Source organism: Muscardinus avellanarius, assembly GCF_963383645.1.
Source record: "Muscardinus avellanarius genome assembly, chromosome: 4".
Classification (NCBI taxonomy): domain Eukaryota; kingdom Metazoa; phylum Chordata; class Mammalia; order Rodentia; family Gliridae; genus Muscardinus; species Muscardinus avellanarius.
The window spans coordinates 125,294,478-125,311,174 of record NC_137789.1 but is presented as its reverse complement, the minus strand read 5'-3'; the positions used below and the strand labels follow the sequence as shown (position 1 = coordinate 125,311,174).

The following is a 16,697-nucleotide window of genomic DNA, read 5'->3' as shown; positions in this document are numbered from 1 at the left end:
GCTGAGGCTGGTCATGAACTACAATCCTCCTGTCTCAGCCTCTTGAATGCTGCGATGAGAAGCATGCTCCACCATGCCCGGCTTTGGTCCTTTCTATGTAAGTGCTTTGCAAAAGAAATAAAATGTGATAATACATATATTATTTAAATTTTTCTAGTAGCTACATAAAGGGAATAGTTTAGCCGGGCGTGGTGGCGCATGCTTGTAACCCCAGTATTTGGGAGGCTGAGACTGGAGGATCGCAGTTCGTGGACAACCTCAGCTACTAAGTGAGGCCCTTTGCAACTCAGCGAGACCCTGTTTCAAAATAAAGAACAAAAAACAGGCAGGGGGTGTAGCTCAGGAGGTAGAATGCCCCTGGGTTCCAACCCCAGTTCTAGAAAAAAAAAATTATATGTCTGAGACACTGAGGCATAAGCAATGGGTTATATGGGTAAGAGTAGATTGAGCAAAGGGCAGCAAAAATTAAGATAAAAGGAAAAAATTGGGCAGAGCTAGCTAGGTAATTCATTTTGCACCTTAATAAATGACCTAATTTATTTATTTATTTTTGGTACTGGGGATGGAACCCAGGAGCCTTCTACCTCTGGCAACACCCCCAGACCCATTTTATAGTTTATTTGGTAAAAGGGTCTCACAAAGTTGCTGAAGGCCTCATTAAGTAGCTGAGGCTGACTTCAAACGCGTGCAATCCTGTCTCAGTCTCCCAAGGACTGAGGCAGCATGTGCCACCACGCCTGACTCCAAATGATCTAATTTAAACTAAGTTGAAGAGACTCTGGCACAGTGAGTTGGGATTTGGGGGGAGCAGGGCAATGTGAATTCAGTGTAGTGCCCTTGGACTTTTCCTACTGCTCAGACCAGGCATTGTGTTTGTTAAGGATATCAACTGTTCCTGTTTTGCATCAGGAAAAAATGGAGCTAATGTGTCAATGAGTCCAAAACCCCCGTTTTATTAGGCTCAGAAAAGTAAATAACTTTTTTTTTTTTTGTACTGGGGACTGAACTGGGGATATTCTACCTCCAAGCTACACCCTCAGTCCTATTTTATATTTATTTTGAAATAGGGTCTTGCTAGGTTGATGATTAGAGTCTTACTACTACCTGGTAAGATTGTTCTTGAACCTCCGATCCTAATGTCTCAGCCTTCCAAGTACTGGGATTACAGGCATGCACTACCATGCCTTGCTTGTAAATACTAATTTAATGAAAATGCTCAAATTCTATCTCATTTGTTAGGTTCAAGTATTCTAAATCACCGATAATTTTTCCATCAAATGCTTCTTTACTTATCCTGCCACCACTTCTTTTTTTTTTTGGTGGTGGTGGTATTGGGAATGGAACCCGGGGGGGCAATCTATATCCGAGCTACATGTACCCCAACCCTATTCTTTATTTTGAGACAGGGTCTCACTGAGTTGCAAAGGGCCTCGCTAAGTAGCTGAGGGTGCCCACGAACCGTTATCCTCCTGTCTCAGCCTCCCAAGAGTTGGGATTACAAGCGTGGGCCACTATGCCCAGCTTTATTCTGCCACTTCTAACCTTTGTAGCAACTCAAGGACATTCCCTCATTTCTCACCCAAGTTATTTTTCAGCTTCCTAAGTAGTTTCCTTGATGCCACCCATCCTAACCAGCCCCCAACAAGAGTATTATTTCTAAAATATACTAATCTCCTGAGGCTGTTCTCCTTCTCAATTTTCAGTAACTGCCTACATAGCAATACTGAGCTCCTTAACCTAGAATTCAAAGCTTTTTATAAATAAGTTCTCACCTACTTTTCTAACCTTTCTCTCACTAGAAACACTAGAAAGACTCTAGGAAGTCAGGCCTTGAAACCTGATTCTGTCCAAGTCTCTGCCCTAAACATTATCTTCTAACATTCCCTGTTAACTACCACCATATCTTAATCTGGTTCTTTGTGTATCTTACCTCCCAAGAGAACTGGAACTTTAATTATATTTTCCAAAGAAATTTAAGCTGAATACAATATACAAAAAGAAATTTAGAAAGCAGGGGTTAAATTAAGTCATTTAGTGTTCTTAAACATTTAGTTTTAGCCTGGTGGAATTTGATCATATTCACAAGTGAGTTTAAATTAGATTCTAATAGTTATAAGTTCTGAAAAAATTCTGAAAATAATTAGTCTTACCAATGCAAACATCAATTTTTCCTTTAATTGCAGCTTCATGGAGAGGAGTGTAATTCCAATTATCTCGAGCATTTGGGTCTGCACCATGTTGCAAAAGGAGATTGACTACTTCGGCATGACCAAAAGAGCATGCATTATGAAGAGGAATAAGCCCACCATCATCACGAGCTTGGACATTTGCACCATTTTGAAGCAAATATTCAACTACATCTCTCCGTCCAAAACCTAGAAGAAAATGAGATGTCCACATTTCAGTTTTCCAAGGAAAATAAACTAGACTCAGTGAATACAAGTCATGCTAAAATGTTTTAGGATGAATTGGACATGGTGGCACCCACCTGTAATCTCAGTACTTGGGAAGGTGAGCCAGAAATATCACAAGTTCAAGGCCAGCCTGGGAAACTCAGTGAGACAGTGTCTCAAAATTAAAAATAAAAAAGGGCCGGGGATGTAGCTTAATGATAAGAGTATCCCTGGGTTCAGTTCCCAGTACCACCAAAACAAAATAGTTTTAGGATAAAAAATAAAAGATTCAACAATTCACTGTTCAGTAACAAATCTTTTTTTTAAGATAATAAATCTTTATTTTTATTTATTTTTTATTTTTTTGGTGGTACTGGGGTTCCTGGAAGCCCTTCTACCTCCAGGCTACACTCCCAGATCTATTTTTATATTTTTTTTATTTGGAAACAAGGTCTCTTAAGCCAGCGAGGCTGGCTCCGAATCAGCGCGATCCTCCTGTATCCGCCTCCCAAGCGCAGGGATTACAAGCATGCGCCACCACGCCGGCATCAGTAACAAATCTTAATAAAACCAAAGGCCTGCTCTGCTAGTAGCTTGTGGACATCAGTAATGCCTTAGTTGGTGCTACTTATAATCTTTCTGTGAAAGATTATAAAATAAGTGACTGAAAGCTCCAAGTTCAAATATTTCTCATTATACAACAGCATCTCTAATTGTAAATATAGAGATCTGCATATTAACTGTGCATACATTTTCAGTTGGTCAAAGTATATAACTGAAATACATAAATTACTACTTTATAAAAAATACAAAACTCTTGCTAGAAGAGAATCCCTATTTTTATATCTACTTCACGTTTCTGCTAAAGTAGAGGACTATGTGATAGCAATAAAACAAGATCAGCTTACAGCTTATAATTGTCTATGTAGTGAGAAAGAGTGAGCCTAAACAAAAGAACTGAATCAAATGTCTTAAAAGGAGCCCCTACTCTGTCACTTGAATGACACAAGCAACTTCTTCCCAGGAAGGAATCCTCTCTTAAATACTTGGGTTCCACAGTTCTGCTCAACTATCCCAGAACCAACAAAAGTCTGGTAACTCTTATCATTCTGGTTTATAGGTTGAATATCATTGAGTTTCATTTTCTTATCATTCTCATATATTTGTACTCAATGCCTTTTTGTAGCTAATTATGAAAAGGATTCTAAGCATATGTTAAAGCAGATGAAAAGGTATGTATGTATTGAGCAAGAGTGATATAATTTCTATTCTTCTGGAATTTCTCTGGATAATTTTAAAATGCAGTCCTCCTAAGATGATCAGTGTGGGAATGGATTAAAAAAAGTAATTCCTACAGACTGTCAAGGTAGATGTGAAATTAGCTGTAACTGAAAGAGGAGTTAAAGACGGTTGAAAAGATTAACTTTTGTTTTGGGGGAAGGGGTATGTATTTTAATATTGTTAGGTAACTTTGATTCTCCTCAAAAAGCTCACAATTTTAAGAGAAAGCCATTGTAGTCTAAGCACAAGAAATAAAATGTACATGGGCATGGAGGTATGAAAGAACAAATCCTTCATAATAGTCAGGAAACAGAATGCTAAAGTAGGAATAATCAAGAAGAACCTTCTATGTTACCCTAAGGCAGTGTTTGGACTATGTCCCACAGACTAGTGTTTTTCAGACAAGAGATTTTGGTGAAATCTTATTTATGAATCCAATACAAAGCTGAGTGTGGTGGCTCAGGCTAAGAATTCCAGTACTTGGGAGGCTGAGATAGTAGGATTGCAGGTTCACAGCCAGCCTAAGCTACTTAGTGAGTCCCTTTGCAACTCAGTGAGACCCTGGTTCAAAATAAAAAATAGGGCTGGGCGTGTAGCTCAGAGGTAGAATGCCCCTGGGTTCCATCCCCAGTTAAAACACACACACACACACACACACACACACACACACTTTATCCCCACTATGTTTATCTCTTACAAACAGTTTGAAAAATACTGCTACAACATCAGTAGTCAGTAAAGGTTTGTTGAGGGCAGTGATCTCTCTCCATATATTTATTTGGGGATACTGGTGCCTAATCCAGGGGCATATTAGCTCTGAGCTATAATACCCTTAGACATGACCCCTCACCCCATTTTGCAACAAGGACATGCTCTACCATTGATGTTGGCCCTGAACCTGCAATCCTCCTCTTACAGCTTCCTAAGTACTGGGATTATCATCATCACACCTAACTATATTTGCTTTTTTGGAAGACTCACTTTGGTGATTGTGTAGATAAATGGATGAAATGCAAAAAGACAGGTAGTATACAGGTCAAGATTTTAGATGGCTACTGCCACAGTCTATGTGATGGATGATGAGGGTCAAATTTGAGGCTGATATGGTTAGCATACATTATATGGTAATATTCATGGCTGGGGAAAAAGGTGTCCTATAAAGCTGCCCTCCTAATACTATTCCCAGTCTTGTAGTTCTGTCAGGTTTTTTTTTTGGGGGGGGGTAGGAGGGGCAAAGTTATGTGATGTATGTACATACAAACACCTCCTATTTTTTAAATGCCATTTGAATTTTCCTTTTTTAAAAAATCTAGCAATATCCTAAAAATAACTCTTTTCTTTCTTTTTTTTTGGGGGGGGTACTGGGAATTGAACCCAGAGACATTCTATCTCTAAGCTACACCCCCAGATACTGGGTCCTGCTGCTGCCAAGGGTCTCACTAAGATGTAAATGTCTTGAACCTGGGATCCTCCTACCTAAGTCTCCTAAGTAGTAGAATTACTGATGTGCATCACCACACCCAGCAATATATATTTTCTTACTAGAAGTACCAAATTTAACTAGTTCCATTCTCATGAATAGTTAGGTTGTTTCCAATCTCTTACTATTGCACACATGGCTGCTAAGGGTGACTACTTACAGAGAGAAGGGAAACTTGATAGGATACAATAATTAATTTGGTGAAAGAAGGTAAGGGCAGAGAATGACCATCACATCTCTGAGATACTAGATAGAGCAGGAAGCTTTGTGGGTTAAGATTTTATTTTGGAAATGCTTAGTGTTAAGTGCTTGTGGGACAAATGTCCAGTAAGTAGTATGTTCTGTGGATCTTAAACTGCTCTGGAGCTGGTGGACATTTGGGAGTTACGATCATAATGAGGATATTTGAAGCCATGCATAAATATTAATGAGAACACTTAATTCCCCCCGTTCTGCTAAAGGAAATTTACTTTCTATTAAAGAGCAAACCCAGCTAGGCATAGTGGCTGCAGCTACTCAGGCAGCTGAGGCAGGAGGACCCCAAGTTCAAAGCTAGTTTGGGTGATTCAGTGAGACCCTATCTAAAAAGAAAAATGGCTGGGAATGTATGTCAGTGGTAGAACACTTGCCTTGCATGCACAAGGCACTAGGTTCAACCCCAGAATGGCAAAAGAAAACAAAAAGAAAACTGATTCTCTTCTTACTTTGCACTGCACTCCTCCCTCCCTCCCTTCCTTCTTTTGTTGGTTTTTCCTGTCCATTAACCACCTCTTCCCTCTCCAAGTGTATTATTCCTAACGGTATATAAATATGTTCTAATTTCTTTCATTTTATCAAAGACATTCTCTTTCTGCATCCACATTCCTATTTGTTTCTCTGCATAAAATCAGTAAGGAATCTCTCTATTCACTCTTTTCCCAATTCAACCAATTGTGGTTCTTCCTTACAATTACTTTCAATCAGGTCACTTATAATGTCTAGACTGCCAAATACAAAGAACACATATCTGTCTTTGACTGCATCTTAACAACATTCAACAACTGACAAGGTATTCCTTTTGAAATACCTTGCCCAGACTCCATGGCATATGCTTCTAGTTTTTTCCTTCTGTCTCACTTATTCATTCATTCAACAAGTTATCAGGAAGTATCAACTATGTGCTAGACACCTTTCTGGGTATGAGATATACCAATGAATAAACCAAGTTTCTGCTTTTGAGAACTTCTTTGGGGATGAAAGAAATAAGCAATAAATAAAAGAATAAATATGTTAGGAGGTGATTAAAAAAAAAAAACTAAGGAGTTATCAGGGTTCATTTGTGTGAGGAGAATGAATTCTATGACTGAATATGGTCCTCCCTGAGATGGTGACATTTGACTAAAGGCTAAAGAGATGAGGAAGTTAGCCTTATTGGCTAATAGTAAGTAGGGCAGAGTGGGTGGAACAGAGTGAGAAAAGAGGTGGCGAATTTAGAAGTGAAGAGGGCCAGAAAAAGATGTCAGATAGAGGTCTGTGGATCTAAGAACTTTAGATTCTTTTACTTTGAGGAAAATAGAGAGTCACTGCAGGGGTTTTGAACTGATAAGTTATGCATCAGAACTTACATTACTCTCTGGCTGCTATCAGGAAGAATATAATGTGGGTAGGTGTAGGTGAGAGGCTATGGTGGCTTGGATAAAAATCTGGTGTCAGAATAATGGTAAGTGGCAGATTCTAGATATTCGGAAGGGACAGCCAGCAGTTTCCTAAGGGCCCAGACATGGGATGAGAGTGAGAAAGAAAGAGCAAGTGAGATTTTGTGAGGTGTCACAGATGACCCCAAGGTTTTCAACCCAAGTAATGGAGGAGCACAGCCATCATCAACTGAGATTAGGAAAAGCTAAAGATGATATAGATTTGTGGCAAATAATCAAAGTTCAAGTTTGGGATATGCTACCTCCCTGCAGGCTTCTTCCTCTATCCAACTTCTAAATGCGGGGCTTCCTCAAGACTTAGTTCTTTACTTTCTTTTTAGAACCCTCAAACTTAAATCTTCAATCTAGACTTTTTACCTAACTTTGGGGATGTTTATTTGACATATCGTCTCTTTTGATACTTCAAAGGCATCTCACATTCCACATGTTCCTAGCTTTTCTCCATTTCTACTGACACTGTCAGTCCCCTCTCTCCTTCCCTCCCTTCTTGCAGTACTGGGGATGGAACCCAGGGGCATTCTACCTCAGAGCTATACCCCCAGCCCTACTTTTTTTTATTCTTTATTTTGAAACAGGGTCTCACTGAGTTGCAGAGGGCCTAAGTAGCTGAGGCTGGCCACAAACCATGATCCCCCATCTCAGCCTCCCAAATGCTGGATTATGAGTGTGTGCTACCACGCCTGGCCAACATATTCTTATTTCAACCATCATCATCTCTAGCCTGAACTACACCCTCCTAAGGAGGTTTCTCATTATTTCTGTCCCTAGTGACCTCTATAAACAAATGCCACTATCACATTCCTGTTTAAAACAATTCAATGGCTTTCCACAGATGCTCTTAGAATAAAATTCAAACATTGCGGGGTGTGATGGCGCACATTCATAATCTCAGTACTTGGGAGGCTGAGACAGGAGGATTGTTGCTTCAAACACAGCCTTAGTAACTTAGTTAGGCTTTCAGCAACCTAATAAGACCTTGTTTCCAAATAAATAAAAAACTGGACTGGGGTGTAGCTTGGAAGTAGAGTGCCTCTGGGTTCAATTTCCAGTACTAAATAAATAAATAAATAAATAAATAAAATAAACACAGGCAGGCTTGGTGCTGCATGCCTGTAATCCCAGTACTTGGGAGACTGAAGTAGGAGGGCAAAGGTTTGAGGCCAGCCACAGCAATTTAGTAAACCACTGTTTCAAAATTAAAAATTTTTAAAATGGTTGGGGGTCTATGTAGCTCAGATATAGAATACTTCTGAGTCTAATCCCCCAGTTCCAGGGGGGAAAAAAAGTTAAATTCAAACATTTACTGTGGCCTACAAGGCCCACGGCATGAATGGGCTCCATTTTATACCACTCTGCCCTTCTCTACCTATGACCTGGTTTTCTTTGAGTTCATAAAGTATGCTAGGGAATTGGTAAGAAACTGTACCCTCTTCTCTTCTATTTACTGTCCAGTTTAAATGTTACAACCTTAACAAGGCCATCTCTGACCATCTTATCTACAGCAATTCATTCTGTCCACCCACATTGTTTTCTATTTTAACACTATTTGGTTTGTCTTCCCTTTTTAACTAGAATGCAATCTCCATAAAAGCAGGGATTTTTTTTGGGGGGGGGGGTACTGGGGTTCCTGGAAACCCTTCTACCTCCGGGCTACACTCCCAGACCTATTTTTTATATTTTTATTTGGAAACAGGGTCTCTTAAACCAGCGAGGCTGGCTTCGAACCTGCGAGATCCTCCTGTCTCCGCTTCCCAAGTGCGGGATTACAAGTGTGCACCACCATACCCAGCTAAAAGCAGGGATTTTTGTCTTTGCTATTCACAGCAGTATTCCTTGGCAATTATTAAAACTTGTAATTATTGTTTACTTATCTCCTGGACTTAGTCCCATAAAGAGGAAGAGCTGTGTATATCTTAGTTTATCATTACTTCCCAAGGGTCTCTCACAGTATGTATTACATAGCAATTTGCTGATATTTGAATTAATACATCACAGAATGAGAAAAGAAACTAAAGTAAAACTAAGAACAGCACTGTAGAAGTCAAGGAGGAAAACCTCAGGCAGGGAAAGTCAAATCACTTGTCATTAGCCCTGACTTCAGACTTCCACTGTCTGGGTACTGCTGCTCATACTGTCCTCAAGCAGGTGGCCTATGGCTGCACTAAGCACCTACCCGGAGCAAGTGCTTTTAGAAAAGGTTTGTTAGACTGGGGAATAAGAGAAAAGGATTAGAATAAAGAAAATTATAAAGGCACTGCTTCCTTTGTAAAGTTATTTGATATACTCACTTTTAGAAAAAAGTCAGTTTTTTCAGTGGTAATAAATATTAATAAAAATGGTGAATCACAGGCTAACTTCCCCCAATTGGGAGTTTGGTGGACACAGAATAGCTGAAGTAAGCTGGGCGTGGTGGCGGACGCCCAGCTTACTTCAGCACTTACTCCCTGCACTTGGGAGGCTGAGACAGGAGGATCACGTAGGTTCAAAGCCAGACTCCACTAGCTTAAGAGACCCTATTTTCAAATAAAAAATATAAAATAGCTCTGGGAGTGTAGCCCGGAGGTAAAAGGCCCCTGGGTTCCATCCCCAATATCACACACACACACAAAAACACAAAAAACAACAACAAAAAAAAAAACCCAAAAATAGCTGAAGTAAAATATCCAGTTGCTAAGAGGTAGTGTCAACAGGAGAAATAATCTGTTCCAAAGGACTAGTGATCACAGTATCACTGGAAAGAGAAGAGACTACTGTAGATTAATGACACTGCAGTTTTAGTGCAGGAGGTGGCATATGTAGTGATCTATCTACAGTTACCAACATTCTGACACACTGATGTCTATGTCAATGACTCTGTGTCAACATGGTTCTTTAGCTATTAAGATTTCTAAAATCAGTCAAGAGACTGAAAGTAGAGATCAGCATGTTTTCAAAGTTACATTGTAAGGACTATGGTATGCGAGTAGACTATACTATGTCTGCTATACTGAGAGTAGATTATTTGAAGTCACATTTTGGTACTAAAGGAAATTATTTAGAGGGAGTCAGAAGGTAGCTATTTCAAATAAAACTCACTGTTGGGAGTTTGGTGAAATGTTTGGATTTAAGACGCTCCCCCAAACTCTCAGGAGTAATCTCTGATAAAGGCCTCATTCTTACCATCTCAATAGTTGAGAGCACTTCTGTCAGGTACCATTTCTTGGAGAAAAAATAGCTTTACAGGGGATATTCTGATTATGTCCTCACTGGCCAGGTAGAACATGAAAATAAATAGGGCTGAGGTTCATGCTCATGTTCTACCTGTCAATGATTATCAAGGATTTTCTTGTTCATGTTTGTTTACTCAGGGATAAGGCCAGTGTCTGGCAATATGGAGTTCATGACTTGTGACTATTAAGAAAAGCAGTTTAGCTGGGCATGGTGATGCATGTTTGTAATCCCAGTATTTGGGAGGCTGAGACAGGAGGATTGCAGGCTCAAGGAAAGCCCCTGCAACTGCTGAAACGCATCACTCTAGCGGGATTGTTTCCAAATAAAAGTAAGATGGGGCTGGGGTGTACCTAGGAGGTTGAACACTCCAGGGCTCAATCCCCAGTATCCCCCCACAAATCAATTCATTCAATTTGTCTCTTGTTAAGTTCTTTTACTATCTACATGCCACCAATTTCAGCAGTTCTAGGAACTGTTCTGCTGCTATACTGGAAGCATGCTTTTATCTACATGGTTTCCAAAAAGCTTTGAGATAGCTTAAGTCATGAGAGAAACCAACTCAGCCTCTCAGAAGTTTTACCAAGTGCCACTCCCACTCCACTTTTACAGTCCAAAGGTGGAATGGACCATCGATAATACAATTGGTCCAATATAAGATGGTGATGCCTTGCCAACCTAAATGTAGTCCAGAATCACATAGAGTTTTGGCAGAAGGAAATTTCTATAGAGTGAGGAATACAGGGAGAGGGCTTTGCCCATCACAATTTGGGACAGAAAAAGTATTGGACCCAACTAGAAGAAACTTGGAAAAGGATAACAAAGCATCCGAAGCGAGGAATTTCTGATAATCTGAATGGAAGAATACTAAAGAAAACCAGAGACTAGTTGTTAATGAAGTCAACAGTCTACTCTAGGCCCTGGAAGAGCTAAAGAAAATGGCACAGCTCAAGCTCTTGATAATATACTGGGATATTTAATGAGTCAAGGATTCTGATGAACAGATTGACTTTTTTTTTTAATAGTACTAAGGATTACACCTGGGGGACTTCTACCAACGAGCTATAATACCAACCCTTTTTATATTTTATTTTGAGACAGGGTCTCGCTAAATTGTCCAGGCTAGCTGTGAACTTGCAATCCTACTGCCTCAGTCTCCTGAGTAGCTAGGATTACAAGTGTGTACTATCACACATGGCTGATACTGGAATTTTCTGTTGATGTAAGATTTTATCATTTCTCACATTAAAAAAACCTGAAAATAACCTATACTGTAGTTCTAGGTAAAGAGTATGGATACATCCTTTGCAATTTCCATAATTATGATGCATGCCACAGTCAAGGAAAAAGATGGTACTAAAGTTTTTGGAGGTCTTTAATAGGATCCTTTGGGGAACATATACAAATGGCAATCATAAAAATGTCTACATCTGTAGTGGCTGATCTGTCAAAATTTTGAACTGGAAAATAATCTTACTTTTTTTGGTACCAGTGGGTAATGACTTGTGAGTGAAACTGCCCATCTTATACAGAAATTCCAAATAAAACATCTCTGAAAGATTCCAGGCCAGCCACTGCTTGGCTACTTCCAGACATTTCCATACTTAATAGACTGAAAATTTTCCCTAATTCCTTGTCATCTTTCTCCTATTGTGTGTGTGGGAGGGTTATGGGGCATTCTACCTCTGAGCTACATCCCCTAAGTTGCTGAGGTGGGTCTCGAACCTGCAATCCTCCTGCCTCAGTCTCCTAAGTACTGGGTTACAAGTGTGTGCCACCATGCCTTGCTATGGCCGTGTGTGTGTGTGTGTGTGTGTGACAGACACACACACACACACACACACACACACACACACACACACACACAGAGACACCAGGGATTGAACCCAGAAGCATTTTACCTCTGAGCTAAACCTCCAGCCCAATTTTATTTATTTGCAAACAGGGCCTCACTAAGTCACTAAGTTATGGAGGGCCTCATTAAATTGTGGAGGTTGACTTTGAATCTGCAATCCTCCTGTCTCAGCCTCCTAAGTACTGGGATTATAATCATGTACCATTGACACCCAGCTTGCTATGGCATTATTTTTGCCTGCTGGATGCACATTAGTTATATAGGCTCACTCTTTTATAGGACCCTTCCACATATTTGAAGGCAGTGGCATGGCTGAGTCTTTTACCTGTGAGATATTTAACCCTGCTTTTCTAAATGTTGTTTGTATGATAAATTCCAGATGCTCTCATTCCACTTCCCTCCTCTGAAATAAGGTTGCCTTTTATATGCAATTCACACAATAAAATAATTCAAGTTCAGTTTAATTGATAAATGTATATGAAACAATAACAACATACTATAAATAAAAACAAATATTATCTTACTTAGCTACAACTCTATAATGCAAGCTTGTTTTCAATTTGTCATTCTCTATCATATATATACCTGAATTTCTTGAACTCAATAATTTTTTGTTTTTCTCTACTGAATGTTACTTCTGCATACTCCGTAAGACATTTAAGATTCTCAAGCCATTTAGTTCTACATGACACTGACCCCAAGTTCTAAGATTCCAAAGAATGCCATATTTCTTTTACTGTGATGGGCAACAAGATGACTCTCTCCCAAAGTTTGTCACCACCGATTTTTCAGAAAGAAGTTCAGAGAAACAGAGTCTTTTTTTTTTTTACTTAAGCCTGTTGTTTTCTAGGGGATTACAATGTCAAGAATTTCAGATATTCTTCCTTTTAGTAGAATTAGAGCTAAAGCCACCCTACCACCAACTTGCCTCTACAAGTTCTGTGATGTGTCACCAAAAAATCATTCATATCCTGTGTGCATCTGTGTGTGGTGGGGGGAAGACAGAGGGTAGAGGGGAAAGGATATAATTTTCTAAGTAATTTTTCTCCTAAGGAATTAATTCTTAAGTCATAGTTATCCATAGTAAAAAAACACACAATAGAAAAAAAACCTTGCTTATGTTAATTACATTACATTAATTAAAACATTAATAGAATTGAAATCCCTTAGGGCTGGCAACTGATTAATTTTTTCGTGGTAAAAAGATGAAACTTTTTTTTTTCTAAACTGCTCCTTTTTGTAGTCTGCACACAGATCCCATTCTTACTGTTCCTTGGAAAGCAAAAAAAAAAAAAAAAGACAAAACTTACTTCCCCCAAGAAACCTACCAACTTTGGGCTAAAATTTTTTTAAAAGAGTGATGCCTCACATCTCAAGTCTTTCTCTATAATGTACAGAGAAGAATAACTTTGTGGTCAGGTATTTACTCAGTACCACCACTGTGCTGAGCATCCAACAGAATGCTGACATAGACAATAACATGACTGATAACCCACTATCTAGAAAAAAGATTTACGAAATGCATTCTCCAACTAGTAAGAGGAAATGCAGCTAGGTGTACTTAACAATTAAGAAAGCAGATGCCTCTCATTAATAAAATTAATAATTTAAATTTCAAAGCCATTTAAAAGTATTTCATATACCAGGCTTTAAATGTAGGATTTTTAAATCTCTGGCTGAATGCAATACCTAAAATTCTTAATTTTTTAATCTAAACCTGATAATTTGAGTAAATTTTGAGGAGTGGGCTGGTTCTTAAAATACTGTTTTCCATTTCAATCTCAACAAAACTCGTATTAAAAATGCTCTGAAATGCTGGGACAGGACTGAAGGTGGTATTGGTGAAGAAGTAGCAAGGTCAACGTGAAGCTAATATGGTTACCCCACACCTCTAAATATTACTATTTTCAGATATGAACTCATTAATAGGCCAAATTCTTAAAAGGTAGCAACTAAGATCTTCCTTAGTTATTTTTATCTCACAGATCAAGTGAACATAATCTGAGTAACACTACTCTTTGGATTATGTATCAGTTGGTTGTGACATCTTGCTAAATCAGTTGGTTAAATGTTGCCTACATGGTGAAACCGGCCAATCAAATTAGTTGAAGAAAGGTGGCACTGGCTACCAAAATCTAAAGCAAAATGAGTGACGAGGTGAGATTTGAATTCAGCATTCTAAGTTTTCTTTCCACTGTCCACAAGCTGTTTCTAGTTCTCCCAACTACAGGCCCTCAAACTTCCGTCTCTTTAAAAGGCTTCCCCATGAGAACTGAACAAAGGTGCAGTTGATAGAGAAAACAAGCTTCCTGGTAGTATTTACACTTTAAAATGGGAACAGGGTAAAGCAAACAAATCTCCAACTGGTAGAAACTGGACACGCAACATTTGTGAAAAAGGAAATCTTTATCACGATCCTCTATTCATCATTCCTGACTCAAAAGAACAAGAATACTTTGAATGGGTCCCCTTGCTTTTTCAAAAAACTGTTTTAAATAATCATGATATACACCAAATAACACGATTACCAGAAGTATGGGGATTTACCCCTATTTCCAATCGTGCATCCATCACTTGAGGTTAGAAACTGTCACAACCTTTCCTAAGAGTGAAAAGCATAAAGGCTTTGTGGATATAAGCTGAGTGTCCCATCTCTGATTCTTTTAAATATTTCAACTACACTTAATGTCCCAGTATCATAAAGTCAATCTACTAAATAGTAAGAAAGTAATTCAAAAGATTGAGGCAGTCAGTCCCAAAATAAAGTACTATTCTCTTAGTCTACTGTCCTCCATTCCAATTTGTGTGTTTGTCAGTGACCATCTGCATCCCACCCAAGTCAGACCTCAGCTCTTCCAAACTTGCTTTTTCCAGTTCTAGTCTCTGTAGAGACATGCTAATGATTGGCCAGTCTGATAAACCAATTCATACCAATGTGTCAGTAACCAATTAAGCAACTCCTTCTGAATTACATTCTCAAATTTCACAAAGCCTCTAAGACCTTGACTAATAAAATTTATAGCGAAAATTGCAAGAACGATATCTTTCTCAGATCATCAGTATTTAAAACCACAAGGTATACTATGTTCCCTATTCTTTCTTGTGTGAAGGGGCCTTTCTGGGTAGCAAGACCGGAAGTTGGTATAGGTATTGTTGATACTGAAAAAGAAAACAAGGCCAAAAAAATCCCAACCAACCACACAAAAAACTACACACACACACCGACTCCCAAAGAGTGCAGCGCGCTCCCCCCACCCCTAATTCTTCCAATTCCCAAAGAGAAGCTGACGGTCAGGACGAGAGTCCTGCGGGGAAGGGAGGCGGCCACCGCAGGCCGGCGTGGGTTCCGGCCGGCGCGCAGGTGGGCTTCGCGGCGAGGCGGCCCCGTTCTCGGTTACCTGCGGCGAAGTGGAGCGGGGTGGACTTCCTGCCCGCCGTGTCGCGGCTGTTCACCTTCTCCGGCGTCACCAGCCTCTTGACTCGTTCCACGTCCCCGTTGCGGCACGCCTCGAACAGCTCGCGGGCGGCGGGCTCCACGGCCTCGGGGCCCGCGCCGGCGCAGGCCGCGCCCCCGCCGGCACAGCGGCGGCCCGACATGATCCTGGCCGCCGCCGCCGCCAGCAGCAGCGCCAGCAAGGGCAGCAGGAGCCCCGGCCCCGCGAGCAGGAGGGCGAGGCCCCCCGGAGGAGACGCGCTCAGGGCCCGCGCCGCTCGGCTTCCCGCCGTCACCAGGCCGGGCGCAGCCCCATGGCCACGCCGCCGCGCGCCCCTCGCTGGGCCTCGCGCCCCCCGGCTGCCCCGCGGCCGCGGCGGCAGCGCGAACCCGCCGTCCGAGCCCCGAAGCGACGCAGCGGCGGAAGCTGGCCAGGCCCCTCCCGCCAGCGCCGCGGAGCCCGGGAGCGCCGTGACGTCACGGCGCGTGCGCAGTGGCCGGGCTCCGGCCGAGCCGCGCGTGGCGAGCCGGGCGGCGCGGAGGGGCTTGTGGGAAGTGAGGCGAGAGCCGTGGGTGGCGAGAGGACGGCCGGCCGGGCTCGCCGCCATCTTTGCCCGGGTTCTGCGGGAGCCGAGTGGCTCGGCTTATTGTCTCGGCTTATTGTCTTTCTTTTGAAAGGCAAGGTCTTCCCAGGATGGTTTTTTAAAAGTTGCGATCACACCAAAGAAAGAGCGTGGAAAGTTTTGCTCTGATCTTGCATTATTGTTTTGGAAGTTTTGATGTAGAAAATGTCTAGTTCTCTCTTCCAGGATCCCTTTCTCCTGGGGTCTCTCTCTTCCCTTAACCTCCCCACCCCCCATCCGCTTGCTTCTTGTAAGCCACTTTTCAGAAATGAACGGGTTGCTCTTCACTTACTGAGAAGTTTGGAAGAGCTTCCCCAAGATAAAGGAAAATTTTAAAAGTCCTGAAAGTGATTCGTGTGTGTGTTTACTGAGGTATCCTACCTTTGAGCTATACCCTCAGCCCTATTTTATTTTTAATTGGTGAGGCTAGCTTCGAATTTGCAATCTTCTTTTCTCAGCCTCCTAAATACTGGGATTATAGGTGGCGCCACCACGCCGGCCCAATTCTTAAGTAACCATCGAGAGGGATGGCTCTGATCAATTACTTTTTCCATAGTAAATTATTTGCTATAGCTCTACTAAACTGTATATACTGTGTGTGTGTGTGTGTGTGTGTAATCAGTACTGTACGGGACTTGGCAGAGAAGCCAGTATGATGCTGGTAATACAATCACCAGACAAGTTTTCAGAACTGTAGTTTTTATCCCCTCTGATCCAGGAAATTTTGTGCT

The 16,697-nt window shown here is 41.0% G+C and overlaps 1 protein-coding gene across 1 annotated transcript in view; it reads right to left on the bottom strand.

Moving 5' to 3' along the window:
• Positions 1-15,507, bottom strand: part of TNKS2 (tankyrase 2) — a gene marked incomplete at both ends in the record, with an annotated part of 77,793 nt that extends 62,286 nt beyond the window's left edge. The window contains 2 exons of the mRNA XM_080694946.1: positions 2,151-2,375; positions 15,309-15,507. Coding sequence (XP_080551072.1) covers positions 2,151-2,375; positions 15,309-15,507 — 424 coding nt within the window. The remainder of the gene's footprint in view (positions 1-2,150; positions 2,376-15,308) is intronic.
• Between the last annotated feature and the right edge of the window lie 1,190 nt (positions 15,508-16,697).